A 17,822-nucleotide genomic window follows, 5' to 3' on the forward strand; every position below is an offset into this window, starting at 1 on the left:
TAAGGCATGATATTGATTGATGGGATTTAAAACTCTCACCGCCTCTTCGTGCTACCATTGAACCATCCATCACTTAGTACACTTACGGAAGAAAAGGAAAAAAAAAAACAGATCTGACCAAAGACACAAGAAAAGAAAATTAAAAAAAAAAAGAAAAAGAAAGCGACAGAAGAGAGACCGTCGAAGCAGCAAGCTAATTTTTTAAGTTAAAAATATTATTTTTTGCTGAGTTTGGTGGATTTTTGCGGGACGAGACAACCCACCCGTTGTTGCGGCTGTTTGAAGAGAGAGAAAGAGAAAACAAAACCTTGGAGAGAGAGAGAAAGAGAGATGGCTACTGCTATGGAGATGGGATCTCAGTGTCACCAGCAGAATCACAACTTCCACCACTACTACTAACTTCAACATTTCCATTCATTCTACTTCTTTTTCAGGTATACCATCTCTTTTTATCACCATTCAGGCCCTCTCCTCCTCAGATTCAACTCTCAGAACCCTTTGCTTACTCTGCTTATCTGTGTAGATCTTCCCCATTCCCTTGCTTGTTGCTCAAAATGCTGATCTGGGTATGCCTTGTTCCTTTGATTTTGTCCCTTATAACTTCTTTTTCTGAAATTTAATGTGGATCATATATATGGGTCATCACCTTTTCCTTTATAGTATGTTGGGTTGCTTAGAAAACGTAAGATCAAGGAAGTGATTTTAATTTTTTGTTCATCGTTCAGCTCTCATTATTTATGTTTCTCAGATCCAAAAGAAGCTTAAGTCCTGTGTAATCTCTCTCTCTCTCTCTCTCTCTTCTTTTTCTTTTTTTAACAATTCAGATCTTCCTTATATCTGGTCTTTTGGTCAGAATGAGGTTGTGGGAATGCTGTATCTATCTTGGTCTTTAGTTGATAGCTAGATGTCTGAGGATGTTATGGTTGAAACCTTTCTAAATATAGAAGATCTTTCATATTTATATCCTTTTGAAGTGTGGGCAATTTTCCTTGGTGTTAGTATTCTTGTTTGATCGCAAAATGTATGAAAAGGTTACATAAAACAAGTTTTGAATTTTTTTATTTTTTATTTGGGAATCAATTAAACCAAAACATCCTTTCAAATGAACTCTCAGATCTTGGAGTTTCTACTTACTGTACTAGTCCTTCAATTCCCTTCGTTTGTACAAAATGGTGATGTGATATGTGCTTTATTTATCTGATTCGAGCTTGAGTTTTTCTTTTGTGGATGGTAGATGTCTGGAAACTATATATTTCTTTGGATCCTTTGAATCATAAATTTCATCTATACTGAGGTCTTTATTTCTGAAATCTTGCTTTGATCCAACGTTTTGGAATCCAATTTATATGGGTTTGGGCTATTATTTCTTCTCCTTAAATTGTATTGTTTCAGGATCCTTCTTGTGACTGGATGATTCTGATACTTTTTCTTCCCATGAGTTCCACCTGGGTCATTTATCCTCCGAGTCTATTTGGCTTTAGATTTGCATTTTCTTGAATTTTGTTCAAAATGGTGTAAAGGGTATGCCACGTGGGCTTTGGCTCAATTTCTAGGGCATTGGTCTTAGTTTCAAATCTTGCCAATCCAAACTAAATGAGAAGACTAATAAATGTAAAAGCAAAAAGGTGTTTTCATTGGCCTTTATTTCTTTGATCTGTGCTTCAAAAATGGTTCTACTAATAAATGTAAAAGCAAAAAGGTGTTTTCATTGATCTGTATTTCTTTGATCTATGCTTCAAAAATGGTTCTTTGGATGGCTGGTCTCTCAAAAGACATATGCTTTTGTGAGTTTTGATTTACTCTCATCCCTGCCCCTTGATGTGCAATAAGGAGTTAGTTGGTTTGTTTGGTGATTTGGTGTTTTTGAGTTATGAGTGTTCTGGTTTTGGTTGATGCCGCTTTTCTATATTATGAGCTGTCCTAGGAAGTTTTGGAGTTAAAAATCATTTTATGGATTTTCAACTGTTCTATTGTAAGAATGGACAAGAAAATTCTTTTGTCCCTGAGAAAGCAAAGAACCTTCAGTTGTTTGACTTAGATGAGCTGAGTTTTGCCATTTTTTTTAGTCAAAAATATGTAGAACATGAGATTTGATATGTTATCTATTATTTTCCCAGCTTCACTTATGCTGGGTGTCCGTGAACTCGGTGGCTGAAATAGGTATTCTGTTTCCACCACCGAGTTTGTCAGAAGAGTCAGAAATACCACCGAGTTTCTTCTGTCAGTGGGTATTTTTGACTCTTTTCGCCACTGCTAAGTCAGTGACTGAAAAATTCTTAAGGTGGAGCAGATTTGGGCTCACATAGATATAGAAAAAACAAATGGATGAAAAATTTGAGAATCAACCCATCCCAAATTTCAACCATCCAAGTCCTCAACCCAAAAGAAATTTTACACAAACGAACAGAAAAAGTATTCCTAAACAATAACCCAAATCTCTAATCATTCACAATAGAAGAATTCAACACTGAAGCATAGTGAAACTGCAAGCCCCAATCAATCACCTTTGATTTTGCACCAATACAATCAACAAAACCCTAAGCTTTGGTCATAAAATGGAAGCTATGAATGTTGACTACAATGCAGCAATGATAGAAAATGAGGATGAAAATTGAAAATAGCGCACTTCAGGCCCTTTATTTACAGTTTCCATGGCGTTAAATGTAGAGCAGGTTTTCATGGGATAGGATTTTGTATAGACGCCATGGAGGGAGAGTGGGAGACGAAGGGACAAGCAAATGGGGTGTTGGGAGATGAAGGGACAGACGAATGAATTGTGGGGCGTAGGGTTTCTCAGGCTTCTTCAAGCGATGAATTTATACCCATACCAAACAATGTCGCTTTTTGGTGCTACAAAACAACACCGTTTGAATGAATAATTTCAACCTTTTTGCATTGTTGGGTTGGGTCAGAAAACCGAAAAATCCTTACCCTCTTCCGCCTTCTGACCCAACAAAGTCAGAAATCTTATTTTTCTTCTGCCTACCGATCCGCCCTTGTAGGTGGCGGTTGGTAGGCGGGCGGTGGTGGGTCGGTAGGCGTTAACCAGGTCTGTTGCCCACCCCTAGCTTCACTCACCTGCCAAAACTGACTACAGTTCATGCTAACATTATTGGATTGTTTGACTTATCAAAAAAAAAACATTATTGGATTGTATGACAGCCTATTTACTTAGTTATGCTGTTAGGGTTCTTTTGATCTTATTGTTAACTCTCTCAAACATCATTTATTGTTCCAATACGTTGTTTGTATATTTATTTTCTGCTTTAACTGTATTACGTTCCCAAGTTGTTTCCATTATGATTTATTGATATTCTTCATTTGGTGGTTTTACTAGTTTGTTTGAAACCTTGATATATGTCACTATTTACTCAGAGCTGGCATCTGTGGATTGTTGTCAGACCACTTATGTTTTGGTTTGATTGAAAAATTCTGATAGTGACTGAAAAATAGTGGCCTTGTACATGTACTTTAGTCCCTTTTCTCCTTAAATTCAAGTTTAGTTGTGTAAATTAAGATTTTACTCCTGGTACTTGGTTCTTGACAATCTCAAAGTTTTCATTCTAAAATTTGTTTTTATTTTTCCTTTCTTTGCAGTAAGGCTTCGAATATTACTTCAGCATACTGGTGGTTGTGTTTATTGTGTGGCTTCTTTTGGGTCTCTTAAAGGAGCTTGATGGGTTCCCGATTCCCATCTCATCAGCTCAGCAATGGCCTCTATGTCTCAGGCCGGCCTGAGCAGCCAAAAGAAAGGACTCCTACGATGAGTTCAACTGCTATGCCCTATACTGGTGGTGATATCAAGAAGTCTGGGGAACTGGGTAAAATGTTTGATATCCCTATGGATGGCTCTAAGTCTAGGAAATCTGGACAGTTAAATAGCACATCAAGGACTGCATCTTTTGGAGGTGCGGCAACGCATTCAGGACCCATCATGGCTAGTGCAGCAGCTCGGGCTGGGTATACATCAGGTCCTGTATCTTCAGGCATGTCTGGCTCAGCTTCATTAAAGAAATCAAATTCTGGGCCACTTAATAAGCATGGTGACCCTGTGAAGAAGACATCTGGTCCCCAATCTGGTGGAGTGACACGCCAAAATTCTGGCCCTATCCCACCAGTTCTTCCTGCAACAGGTCTTATTACATCTGGGCCCATTTCTTCCGGTCCACTAAATTCATCTGGGGCCCCAAGAAAGGTCTCTGGTCCTTTGGAATCAATGGGATCAGTCAAAATACATGGTTCTTCTGTCGCTCACAACCCATCAGTGACTACTCTTAGCCAAGATGATGAATATTCCTTCAGAAGAAACTTCCCAAAGCCAATACTGTGGTCTGTGATTCTGATATTTGTGATGGGGTTCATTGCTGGTGGTTTTATTCTTGGAGCAGTCCACAATGCGATTCTGCTCATTGTTGTAATAATTCTTTTTGGCACAGTTGCTGCATTATTCATTTGGAATACTTGTTGGGGAAGAAGAGCTATCACAGGTTTCATTTCTCGTTATCCCGATGCTGAACTGAGAACTGCAAAAAATGGGCAATATGTGAAGGTTTCTGGGGTATGCAATTTAAGAATTGTTGATCTGATATTTATATCTTTGTATGCTATGGTTGCATTGTTTAATGTTTGAGATATATACTTGTATGAATTCAGATTTTCTATCTTTCTTTTTTCCAGTATTTTGTTTGTTTGTCTTCGTGTGTGTGTGTGTGTGTGTGTGTGGAGAGGAGAGGGAGGGTGATAAGTGGGCATTAATTGGCTGCAGAAATCTGAATTTTGTGCAATGGATATAATGATGTACATGGCTTTTATGGCTTGGTAGGTTTTTCCCCATGAGCAAGGTCATCCTCTAGTTAATGTTAATTTTTTGCACACACTCAAATGACACATGAGAAAGTTTGATGTCTTGTTTTGTTATTCTGAAGGTGGTTACCTGTGGTAATGTACCGCTCGAGTCATCCTTTCGGAAAGTTCCTAGATGTGTCTATACATCTACCAGTTTATATGAGTACCGAGGATGGGATTCTAAGCCAGCCAATTCTACACATCGTCGTTTTACATGGGGACTCAGATCATCTGAGGTGAGTAACAGAAAATGTTACCTTTATCATCGTTTTACACGGGGACTCAGATCAGCTTGCCTTTTTTGCCTTAACAAGCTATGTTTCCACCTTGTGTTCATCGGCTTTACCAACTTATTTTAATTGTTTATCTTGAATCTTCTGTTTATGTTGTTTTACAGAGGCATGTGGCGGACTTCTACATCTCTGATTTCCAGTCTGGGTTAAGAGCATTGGTCAAGACTGGCTATGGCGCAAGGGTGACTCCGTATGTTGATGACTCTGTTGTTATTGATGTTAACCCAGAAAACAAAGACTTGTCTCCTGATTTTGTTCGATGGTTGGGAGAGAGGAACCTTTCAAGTGATGATCGTATAATGCGGTTGAAAGAAGGGTAAAAACTCATTTTTATATCCAAGAATTTAGCTCACCTAAGATCATTTGTTTGATGAAATCTTGTAAAATCTTTTACTGTTGTTTTTGTAGGTACATCAAAGAAGGGAGCACGGTTAGTGTGATGGGAGTTGTTCAGAGAAATGATAATGTGCTTATGATTGTCCCTCCACCTGAGCCATTAACAACTGGATGCCAGTGGGGCCAGTGTATCTTTCCTGCTAGCCTTGAGGGTATTGTTTTGAGATTCGAAGATACTTCAAAAATTGATGTCATACCTGTTTAGAGAGAGAGAGAGAGAGAGATAGAGCATTTGGCTCTTTTGTGAAAATATCTTGTTCCCAGTATCAGAATTGATGATGGTGTTGAAAAGTGGTGGTAAGTGTGTTGATCAAGATGACATGGTGCTTTTTTCTTTTTCAACCTTTTTAGCATGGTGTATAGCTTTCCGGAATTTTTGTTCCATTATTTTCCTAGGGTTTGGAAAAACAAAGCTTTTGCAATGGGCGTGGCTTGATGTAGTGACAAGTTTTACAGGTTTGAACAGACTGCTTATGTTAATCAAAGGAAAATGTTTGATTCAAGAGTTGATTTGTGACCTTGGAACTCTACTTGCATCAGTAATGCTAGTTCTAAATGCTAAATACCATACCATCATTCCATTGGATTAGTGTTCATCAGTTTTTTTAATTGAAGTTAATCCAAGAGCTGATGGGTACTATTTCATCAACATTCTGAAATGAGGGTGTAGTATTAGGGAGGGATAGAGAGACTGTAACTTTCTGCTCTTTGGCATACCTTCTCAAAATTGCCTTAAAAGACATTGTTATATTTCTCTTCTGTAATTAAGTGTGCATCCTACTTGTTAGTTATCAATATATTATTGGCCACATCATATGGAAATTTAACATTGTATGCACTGCACTACATTCATTAATTAATAATTAATACGTTAAATAGATCACAAAAATAGAATGAAAATTGGGTTTGTTGGATTAGAGTTCTTTTAGATTGAACATTTTAAATGCGTCTTATGGCATATTTTACCCGAGATAGAATGAAGAAATCCATTGATCATATATTATCTGTTTTACATTCTAATAATCTTTCCATTGAAATAGAGTTCGACTTTTTGATGCTATTGTGTTCCAGAGAGATCGACATCACCTCGGGGTCTCTTGGAAGTCGTGACATCATCTACGATAGTTTCGGACGTCATGACGGAGTTCTAACTTCCCTAGGCTATTTCTAGACGTCATGATGAGTTTCCAACGAAATTAGGCAGTAAGTTAGTAGGATTTTCGTCATGACGAAACTGCAGTGTTTTCGAAAGTTGTGAGCCATTTTTGACATAGCAAACGTCCGCATTTAAAGAAGCTTGAGAGAGACAAAGTTTGCATCTGGGAATGAGGTTTCCAACACTACTGAGTTTGCATCATTTTGAGCTTGAGATCAAAAGTTATGGCCAAAAGACACGGCCTGATTTGATTTCTTTTTTTTTTTCACAAAATTTCAGTTTTTCCCTTTTTCTTTTCTATAAATAGAACAAGATGCTCATTAGGTCATTTGGGAAAACCAAACACGAGAACCTTGAGGTTCTTGCTTCTCCTTTGTTTTAAGAGAGACATATACAAAGCCTAGAGCTTCCTCTCTCTTGATGTGAAGCTCCAAGCTTTTTAGAAAACCTCCACCATTGAAGCTTCCCCTTTTGCCATTGTTGTACAAATGGAGGTTTTCTAAAAAGGTTCAAGCTTTTATTCACTTGTGTCAGTCACTTATTTACTAAATTTAATTTACTCATGTCCAAAAACATATTTATGCCAATTTTAGAAATAAAGTGATATACAAAAAAAAATCGTTTTCGGTGGTTGAATAGTTGCTCCAGACAAAGTCTGGATTTTTTTCAAAAGCAGAATTCTTTAAAATTATACTAGCAGATAGAGGGTTCCAATACGAATATAATGGACTTTCGTTTAACTCATTTTGAATCCGCATGGCCTAGTTTTCATCGGGTCAAAGCTTAAGGGTTAAAAAAATCAACATAAGTTAACACACTGTTAAACTAGGGGTGAAAAGACGGTTAGTAAAATTCATTAACCGCCTCTGCTAACCACCTATGCGATTAACTGCATAAACGGCGTTAATAACCACTAACCGCTTTTTAAAGAAAAAAAATTAGAAAGTTCTTTTTTTTTTTAAAAAAAAAAAAACAACCAAAACCGCGTTGTTTTTATGGTATTTACTTATCTCATTCTTAGATTCCGACATCTCAGATCTTCTGGCTCATGCGAAGCATAGTCTAATGTTACTCATAATATTTGGAGAACCTATGTCATGCATGTAATGCTAAACCATCGATAAAACCTAGACACTATCAAATGTTCGGTCTCGACATCAATCGTTTGGTCTTAAGATGATCGAATGTTTACGTTTGGTGAGCACAAAATGCATGCAAAAACTCTATGACTCCTTCGTAACCCATGTTCTGTTCTAATCGAAGCTACCCATAAATCAACATAAACATGTTAAACCGTGTTAAAGTGCCAAACCTTAAAAATCAAGGGTGTGTGCATGACATTTTAAGAAAACCATTTATTTCAAAATAAGAGAAATTCTATTAAACTATTAAAGCATGTTCAACATAAACATGTTAAACCATGTTAAAGTGCCAAACCTTAAAAATCAAGGGTGTGTGCATGACATTTTAAGAAAACCATTTATTTCAAAATAAGAGAAACTCTATTAAACTATTAAAGCATGTTTAAAACTTGTATAAATCATGTAAAATCATGTGGGCAAAACACACATATCATGAAAATGAAATGAGGTTCAAAGCTTACCTTGGAGATGATGGCTTTTAGGCGAAAATCAATAATTTCTCTCTCTAAGATTCCTTTCTCTCACAAAAATTGGGGTGGGGTGTAGCATGGAAGCTAGGTGTGGTATGAAGGGTCAAATGAGGGCGTATATATAGGGGTTGGTTAGTGGATAAGGGTGGAAGAGATGGCTAATAGGTTAAATTTACTTTTCAGATATCATTGAATGTTCGGTGTACTATTCTTGAATGTTCGGTGTATTGTTGTACTACGGTTCTAGGGTATTTCCTCGAACGTTCGGTGGTTCCTAGGAGAACGTTCAATGCTAAGGTTTTTGTGAACGTTTAGTGGTCCATGACCGAACGTTCGGTCAATAGATAAAAGCCAAAATTGATATTTAATTTTCTGGGTTAACTACTTTATTAGTATATCGGTTTACACGTTTTTATTTTTTCCTTCATATGTTTTCAAAACAGCCAAATGTGATACCTCACTCATGGAAAAATACAAAATCGATACCTCGTTAGTTTTTGTCAGTCTAAATTAACATAATTCCACATCATTGCCACGTGTCACTCCTAAAATATGCCACATGTCATAAAAATAAAAATAATTAAATAATAATAATAATAATGATAAAACAAAAACCAAAAAAAAAAAAAAATGTTGAAAATTCTATGGGGTGGCCAGCCACCCCATTTTAGCCAATTGAGCCATCCCCAAGGCCGGTCTGGGGGTGGCCGAACCACCCCCATTCCAATCAGCCTGCTGGATCCACCAAAGTGTCAAGAAAACATTGTAGAAAAATCGTTCGTGATTTTTTTCACCGACTATGCCAGCTTATCTAGCTTCACTCTTAGTCCTAAACCTCTTTCTTTATCTACCTTTGTGACAATCTGTTGAGACTAGGCCACATAATTGAATTGATTGATATGGGTAGAATGCCGCAGAAAGTGGCTAATGATTTGGTTTGTTTATTTTGGAGCTCAAATCCATATCCAAACGCTAGTTAATTTAACATTCTCGTTCGAGATCTCAACAGGGTTTATCCTAACCGCAGGTTTATGGATTATGGTATTCTGGGTGATGATGTCGTCATCGCAGACGATAAGAAAATCCTTACTGATTTGGGAGTCATGATATCAGGATCGAAATCACTAATCTCCCAAACAGGGGCTGCCAAATTTTCCAAGTCTCCCAAAGGGATGGTTCGGCCACCCCTTTTTGGCCCTTGGGGGTGGCTGCCAAAATGGGGGTGGCCATTGGCCAAAATGGGGTGGCTGGCCACCCCATAGAATTTTCAACTTTTTAATTTTTTTCTTTCTTTTAAGGTTTAGTTTATTTTATTATTTTAATTTTTAATTTTTATGACACATAGCATATTTTTGGAGTGATACGTGGCGATGACGTGGAATTCCGTTAATTTAGACTGACAAAAACTAACGAGGTATCAATTTTGCATTTTCTCATAGGTGAGGCATCACATTTGGCTGTTTTGAAAACATAGAGAGGAAAAAATAAAAATGTGTAAATCGAGGTACTAATAAAGTAGTTAACCTAATTTTCTGAAGGAAATATGAGAAACTTCATGAGTAGTATAACTAGCCATTAGTTAAACCACACCGAGTACAAGCACGTGTTCGCCATCGGGCTGCGTATGATATGGATAAGAGGTTCCCTTTGGCGGCTTGATCACAATGGCACCGTGGATTGTGGCACGTGACCAGTCACTATGAGCATGCCACCAAAGTGTTCCTTCTTCCTTCTTCGTCGGAAAATTTAACCTTATAAAACACATATATAAAAGGCAAGCTACCATTAATATTTGGATTTTTCTGAACATGTTTATGCTGTTTTTTATAAAATTGGTAGGTGTTTTATAAAATTGATTAATGGTGATTTTAAAAATCTTATCAAATTTTCGGGCATTACATGGACTACTAGAATGGAGACTTATATTCCTCACCAGTCAGATAAACATCTAGCCCAATCAATATCCATACAACCCAATTTTTTGAGGCACACGCATCTCGCCGAAGAGGCAACGAAATCTCCCATAAATATGAAACCATAAATCACTCTCCTAGAAAAGGAAATGAACGCCCACCTAAAAGAAATCACCTTAAATAAGGTTACTTCACTAAAGGCAAGGATATTCAGACGGTAAATGCAAAAGGTAACTCCCAACGTGATCAAGGGGCTCAATCAGCCAAATAAATTACTAATGCCTTACTAATAAAACCAAGATCACATCTATATAAGGTTGGCTAAAGGGAAAAAGAAGAAGCCAGGTATGCTTTCATGCTTGTTTAGGATTGCGTTTGAGGGACTTAAAAATATTTTTAGCACTCAAAAAGTCCGTTTGAAAAAAAAAATACTCGTTTGGTAAAACAAATTAAAAGCGATTTTAATGGTCTAAAAAGCCTAAAAATAGTCAAAAAAAAAAAGAAAAAAAAAGACACTTTTATCTTTTAACTTTTGCCCAAAAGCTCTTTTTGACTTAAAAACCATATTTCTCAAACACAATCCTAAATAAGCTCTTAATCTCTATCTATTTCCTTTATTTTCACATATATATTTTATTGACTTAGGGTCTATTTGGGATTGCGTTTGAGGAACTTAAAAGTGCTTTTAATACTAAAAAAGTCCGTTTGAAGAAAAACGTACTCGTTTGGTAAAAAAACTAAAAGTGTTTTCAAAAGTCCAAAAAGCACTTTTGGTAAAAGCTTAAAAATAAAAACTTTGCCTAAAATCTCCTTTTAACTTAAAAACTTTACTTCTTAAACGTAATCCTAAACGGGCTCTTAAGTATTGAAGGTGGTGTCGCCGCTCCACTCCCTTCTTCATGGCACGCCACTCTAACTTTTCTTGCAAGAATTACGAATCAATGATTAAGGGTAGTTTATGCATCCAACCACTATCATGTAACTATAAATCTATACATTTAAGGATGACGTTTTTGAAACCTAATGTCTAACCTAGTGGTTGGACGTTGTGACATTGGAGAGGTAGTCCAACCAACAACAACTCACGGTAATCTTGAAAAATAATCACTGCGACGGTAAATTTATCTTCAATTATTACATCAAGATTAATTTAATACAAGTAAAGAGAGGAGTCGTCTGACTGAGTAAAAGATCATGCTTTTCTTTTTTATATATAAAATAAAAAATAAAAAATAAAAAAGTTTGTCCGGCAATGAGTCCGTCCCAAAAGAAAAGCAAGAAAAACTGGAACTGCGGCTCATATCATATTATTTATCTGGACAATATTTTCTTTTATATATATATATATATATATATATATTTTCCTCAGATTGGAGGTTTTTGCCGGACGAGACAATAAACCTGTTGTTGAGAGAGAGAGAGAGAGAGATTTGGGGATTTTGGTTTCGTCCCAAGTGACTTTGATCGACCCACGATGTTTCCTAATCTCCAAATTTCAGCTTACACTGCTTCCTCTGCTTCTCCTTCAGGTTTGTGCCTTTGTGCCATCGTCTCATTTGTCCCATTTTTGCCCCCCTTCTTCTTAAACGGGTCTCAGTTGCTTCACTTTTTGCTTGTTTGTTTTCACACATCTTCTCCATTTTCTGTTTTTGTTTTTGTACAGAAAGGTGATCTGGGTTTGTCTTGTTTTCTCGATTTGTGTTTCTATAAATGGTGCATTTTTTTCTGGAATCTTTCTAAATGTGGAAAGTTCTGGTGCTCCCAGTTTCCTTGGAATCTGGATTTTGTTTGCTTGTTCGGAAAATGTGGGTAAAGAGAAGGAAATTGAAGTTTTAAAAGGTTGGGTTTTCTCTCTTTCTCTCTCTCTTTTTACACTATCTGGGACTCCACTTTATTAAAAGCCTTCACTCCACTGAGCTCTCAAGACTTGAAATCCGTACTTGTTTCTGCAGATCTTCTTCGTTTGAAATTTGTTTCTTGGATTTTGGGTTATAGAATCTAATTATTTGGGGTTTTGGTGAATTGAAACGGTGACGTTTGTGTGAATCTTTGTAAATATGGAAGATTTGATACTTTGATGCTTTTTGGAGTTTTAATGGGTAATTTTCCTTGTTTGTTTGGTTGAGAACATAGAGTAACCTAAAGTGAGAATTTTGAATATTGGATTTCAGATTTTACTCCCAATGCCTAAAATTTTTGGTCATTGCCTAGGCTCCCTTTTGCTATTCCAATTTTCATTCAAAGTTGTGATTTGTGCATTCTTTGTTTCTTTATATTGGGATGTGGATTCTGGTTCTTTGAATTGTAGATGCCAGCAAATGGTATGGTGGTCTCCTTTGTGAATGGAATGACACTCATTTGCCTAGTTGCTGGTATGATGTAACTTAGTTTTTCTTTGTTGGTTTGGATGCTGGGAAAATAAAATAAAAGAGAAGGAAAAACTATTGGAACTGATAGTCCTAGAATTGAAGTTTGCAAATCATCCGATTATTGCTCCAGACCTTTTATTGTCGTCATCATTATATTATTATTATTATTATTACTTTCCTAGTTCTTGAAAGTTTTCAAATGGTGGTCCCTGTGTGCTCTGTTTATTTCATTTGCTCGAAGAAAATGGTTATTGAGATGGTTTCTTGATTTGCATTATTTTGTTAGACCTTTCTACTTGTGGAAAACCCTGATGCTTTCATTTTTTTTTCTACTTAGAACTGCATATTTTCTTTTGCAATTCTAAATTTGGTAAGAATATTTTTGGGGAAAGAAAAGATTGTATACGAATTTTGAGCATGTAGATTCTCATTGGGTCCAAAACTCCATGAATACTGAAAAATTCTTCACTGAACTCTTAATCCATGAGAAATTTTGTTACTGCTTTTTCTATTTTTGGTTTCTTGATTTTTTGTTGGAAAAGGCTAAATATGCTTTATCCATCTTTACTTGAATGGTGGAAATAGTTCTTTGTGTGGTTGATGTGAGACTGAGTAGTGTCAAAGCTTCCACATGGTAGCCAGCTATTAAAATCTTGCCAGATAATTATATTGCCAGGTGCTCCTGGATGCCTTTTTTTTATAAGTAATTAAAATATCATTAAAAGGCTCAAAATGTGCACTTATGTATACAAGAACACAAGACGAACGCCTAACTAGAAAGAAAAAGATGGAAAAAGAATCATGAAAAGAAAGCACACAAGGAAAGTCTAAAACATTTGCCCAATAGAAAAGAATATTGAGAAAGGAATTTAATCCACCACCATCCTCTCACGGTCTTCGAAAATCTTATCATTTCTTCCCCTCCAAATACACCATGAAAGGCATAATGGAATTATCTTCTACGCTGCTACACTACGAGGATTGCCATTCAACCTTCTCCAACAAGCGAAAGGTCAACCACTGTCTTAGGCATTACCCAAGTAAGACCAACACGACTAAATATAGCACTCCATAAGGCACTAGCCATCCTTTGTATACTGTATTTTTTGGTTTGCTAATGGGAAAGTTCTCTTGAGTTTTTGATTGTTCACTTTCATTCTAACTGTATATCATCAACATTGTTTTTATATTTTGATTGTGTGTATTTTGTTTTGTCATAATCAATTGCATCGTTCGAAAGGAGGGTTTTTATCAGCTTATATTTTATTTAAACTTTGAATTTAGTGTTCTTTTAAAAAGAAGAATGGTTACAACTATTGACTTTCCTAAGTACCAGTAAAGGCTGACTCTGGCAGTCACTGAGTTCTAGCTCTGCTGTAAATCTCATATGAAATGGGGAGCCAGATTCTTCTGTGACCTTGTTCTTACTATCCATTGGCTTTAATGTTCTTTCCCTCATCTTCTCTTATCCGTTTCTCCATCCCTGAAAGTTTTTTTTTTTTTTTTTTGGTAGTGTACATCAATTAAAATTGCTTGAATGTATTTGTCCTCAGGATGGCTATGAGTATCACGCCAGCATACGGAAATTAGCGTTTGTGGTATAATTTCTTCTGGGGTTTCTTACAGAAGCTGGATGGGTTCCAGATTCCCATCTCATAAGCTAAGCAATGGCCTTTATGTATCAGGGCGGCCAGAGCAGCCAAAGGAAAAAACTCCAACCATGAGCTCTGCCGCCATGCCGTATACTGGTGGAGATATCAAGAAGTCGGGGGAACTTGGAAAAATGTTTGATATCCCTGTCGATGGTTCTAAATCTAGGAAATCTGGACCTATGACTGGTGCTCCTTCAAGGACTGGATCTGTTGGAGGCTCTGCTACGCATTCAGGACCAATGCCTAATACTGCATCACGGGCTGGCTATACCACTTCAGGCCATGTATCTTCCGGAAGCATGTCTGGTTCAGCTTCATTAAAGAAATCGAATTCTGGGCCACTAAATAAGCATGGTGAGCCTTTGAAGAAGTCATCTGGTCCTCAATCTGGTGGTGTAGCACCAACAGGCCGCCAAAACTCTGGGCCTCTTCCTCCTGTGCTCCCTACAACAGGTCTCATTACATCTGGGCCCATTTCTTCAGGCCCTTTAAATTCTTCTGGAGCCCCTAGGAAGGTATCTGGTACTTTTGAATCTATGGGATCGAGGAAAGTACAAGGTTCCTCCATTGTTCACAATCAGGCTGTCACTATTCTTACCCAAGATGATGACTTTTCCTTCAAGAAGAACTTTCCTAAGTTAGTGTTGTGGTCACTAATTCTACTTTTCGTGATGGGGTTCATTGCTGGTGGTTTTATTCTTGGAGCAGTCCACAATGCCATTCTCCTCATTGTGGTTGTGGTTCTTTTCGGTGCAGTTGCTGCATTATTCATCTGGAATACTTTTTGGGTGAGAAGAGCTATTATTGATTACATTGCTCGTTATCCTGATTCAGAGCTTAGAACTGCAAAGAATGGGCAATATGTTAAGGTCTCTGGGGTATGTAGTTTCCCTTGATTTTGTAGTTTATATTTCTAATTGATGGCGCAGTGGTAATTGATATATATAATTTTATAAATTCTAACTTTGTCTCATATCTTTCCTTTCTCCAAGTCCTTTTTGGTGATGTATTTTGGGCTTGCATAACTGAATTTTGTGACTTAATATAGGTCATAATTCTGGATTTGAGATATAATGGGGTAACATAAACCCATGAGATTTGAAATGCAGAAACGAGATATATAAACTAAAACCTTAGGAATTTTGTGACTTAATATAGGTCATAATTCTGGATTTGAGATATAATGGAGTAACATAAACCCATGAGATTTGAAATGCAGGAATGAGATATATAAGCTAAAACCTTAGAATCCTTTTCTTTTGTGATTTTTCCATATACTTCTGAGGTGATGTGTTTTGAATAGATACTTATAGCAAATAAAAATCTAGAATTAATGGATGTATTTGTTGATAGATATTGCTTAGTAAAGGAAAGCTATTTCTATATGGCATACGTATCTCATTTGTGTGTGGGAAGAAAGCAAAAGGGGGAGTTTACAAGATAAAGGATTATTTCGTTTCTGATAGTCATTTATTTTCACTGGTTAATAGGAGTATACTCTGGATCAGACAGTGTGTGTTTAAAGAATACTGTATCTAGTTTTTTTTTTTTTTTTTACACTTATAAAAAAAAAGGATTGAAGGCTTGGCTGGTTTTACTTTTGTTCATTTTTCCCCACATATGCTCAAATGACATTCATCATTTTTGATTGTTCTTTTTGAAGGTGGTCACCTGTGGTAATGTGCCCCTCGAATCATCCTTCCAAAATATTCCTAGATGTGTATATACTTCTACAAGTTTATTTGAGTATCGAGGATGGGATTCAAAAGCTGCCAACCCTTCACACCGTCATTTTACTTGGGGGCTCAGATCGTTGGAAGTGAGTAACTGAAATATTGGCATGATAGTTTTTTTGTGGATATTTAAAGTTTTATTTTCTGCTGCTTCCTGGTGTAAAGCTTTTCCTTCTTTCTGGGGTGTTGGGTGGCTGGGTCTGAAGGGTTGGGGGGTTAACTGTGTTGGAGGTTATAAGAAATGGAAAATTTTTGCTCTAATTTTAAATTTTCAAAGGTTTAAGGACTTTTGTAGGCATAATCATTCCTCGTGCACTTGGTGAGTTATGAACATACATGGGTGGCTTCCTTTTTATTTGGTAGACGTACTGTAGAACCTATTCCATGGCACTTATCCTAGATAGCCAATTCACTCTTTGTTGCTTCCAATGTTTCATTTGTTGATGCAATATTTTTGGGCTGCTTCCTTTGCTTGTTCTAAATATCCAGTTGTTCTGAGGGGCCCTTTGGTAAAATATTCTTGGCCTTTAGATTTTACACGATGACCAGTGTCTTAATCTGACAGAGGCGAGTGGTTGACTTCTACATCTCCGATTTCCAGTCTGGGTTGAGAGCGTTGGTAAAGACTGGCTATGGAGCAAGGGTGACTCCTTATGTTGACGACTCAATTGTCATCGATGTTAATCCTCAGAATGAAGAATTGTCCCAAGAGTTAATCAGGTGGCTGGGTGAGAGGAAGCTCTCAAGAGACGATCGCATAATGCGGTTGAAAGAAGGGTATAAGCTCTCTTTTTATTGAAAGAGTTAGAGTTCGCCTTAATTGTATGTTTGTTCGCATGATTACTGCTAATCTTTTTTGGGTGGGGAAGCTGTTTACATTAATTTTATATTCTGCATCTGGGTACAGGGATTAATGTATAGGAAATAAACAATATTAAGCAAAAGAAAGATATTTAACCAATATATCGAAGCTTTGAAATTGTCAGTTCATCATATATTAACAAAAATTAAGATATATTTCTGTTTCTCTATTTGATGGTGAGTTCAAATGCAAAGTTTAGTGGAGTTTTTGGTTATTAAGGTAAGTTGTTGTTGTTGTTGTTACATTGCTGTACATGTAGGTATATCAAAGAAGGAAGCACAGTTAGCGTAATGGGAGTTGTTCAGAGAAATGACAATGTGCTCATGATTGTCCCTCCACCGGACCCATTCACAACGGGATGCCAATGGCCAAAATGTATTTTCCCTGCTACCCTCCATGGTGTTGTTTTAAGGTGTGCTATGAACAATGATGTCATACCAGTTTAGCTGCTGTAAATTTCTTCTTTCTTTTTTCTTTTTTCTCTATTAATTTCTTCAGATGGTGTATAGTTTTTTTTTTTTTTTTTTTAAGGGTTGAGATCTTTTTTACTTGTTTGAGCAGATTGAGGGTTATGTTAAATAGAAGGGAAATATTCTATTGTCTCTATACAGAACTGACATCCATTATTTTTTAGGGATTTTGCTGTTAAATGATGCAGATTGACTTGTCATTGTGTGTTTCCTTTAAAAAAAATGAGAGAGAGAGAGAGACTTGTGATGTAAAAATAACTCGTTCATAACTTTATTTTATTTTTAATTTCTAGATTTTAGCTTTTATATATTTTATATATTCATATATTTAATTTTAAAAAAAAAATTCTGAGTGACACGTGTCAAAGTATGACACTAAAAGAATTTGAACTAATTTTACTTTTTTTTTTCTTTATTTTATTCCTTTGGTTATTAAATTTGAATATGAACTTCTTAGGACTCCCATTTTTCACTTCATTTCTTTCGTTAAAACTTGTTTATATGGCTAAACAGTTTGCCTT

General features: G+C 36.5%; 2 protein-coding genes across 9 annotated transcripts; both read left to right on the plus strand.

Moving 5' to 3' along the window:
* Positions 1-223: 223 nt before the first annotated feature.
* Positions 224-6,037, plus strand: LOC132187134 (uncharacterized membrane protein At1g16860-like). 4 transcript variants are annotated; one of them, XM_059601329.1, is made up of 7 exons: positions 224-434; positions 524-566; positions 726-772; positions 3,598-4,558; positions 4,926-5,081; positions 5,243-5,454; positions 5,547-6,037. In XM_059601329.1, exons 4-7 carry the CDS (start codon positions 3,677-3,679, stop codon positions 5,737-5,739), a joined length of 1,443 nt encoding a protein of 480 aa, XP_059457312.1. In that variant the 5' UTR covers positions 224-434; positions 524-566; positions 726-772; positions 3,598-3,676; the 3' UTR covers positions 5,740-6,037. The 4 variants fall into 4 exon arrangements, with proteins under 4 accessions (XP_059457312.1, XP_059457313.1, XP_059457310.1 ...); XM_059601330.1 differs by having other exon boundaries at positions 224-566; XM_059601327.1 differs by lacking the exon at positions 726-772.
* Positions 6,038-11,471: 5,434 nt separating this feature from the next.
* LOC132186807 (uncharacterized membrane protein At1g16860-like) lies at positions 11,472-17,433 on the plus strand. Of its 5 annotated transcripts, XM_059600874.1 has the most exons (7): positions 11,473-11,744; positions 11,879-11,891; positions 11,981-12,054; positions 14,138-15,114; positions 15,900-16,055; positions 16,535-16,746; positions 17,091-17,433. In XM_059600874.1, the coding sequence occupies exons 4-7, from the start codon at positions 14,218-14,220 to the stop codon at positions 17,275-17,277; spliced, it is 1,452 nt and encodes a 483-aa protein (XP_059456857.1). In that variant the 5' UTR covers positions 11,473-11,744; positions 11,879-11,891; positions 11,981-12,054; positions 14,138-14,217; the 3' UTR covers positions 17,278-17,433. The 5 variants fall into 5 exon arrangements, with proteins under 5 accessions (XP_059456859.1, XP_059456857.1, XP_059456856.1 ...); XM_059600873.1 differs by having other exon boundaries at positions 11,879-12,054; XM_059600876.1 differs by lacking the exons at positions 11,879-11,891; positions 11,981-12,054 and having other exon boundaries at positions 11,472-11,744; positions 14,138-15,105.
* The last annotated feature ends 389 nt before the right edge of the window (positions 17,434-17,822 follow it).

Source organism: Corylus avellana, chromosome ca7, assembly GCF_901000735.1.
Source record: "Corylus avellana chromosome ca7, CavTom2PMs-1.0".
Taxonomy (NCBI): Eukaryota; Viridiplantae; Streptophyta; class Magnoliopsida; order Fagales; family Betulaceae; genus Corylus; species Corylus avellana.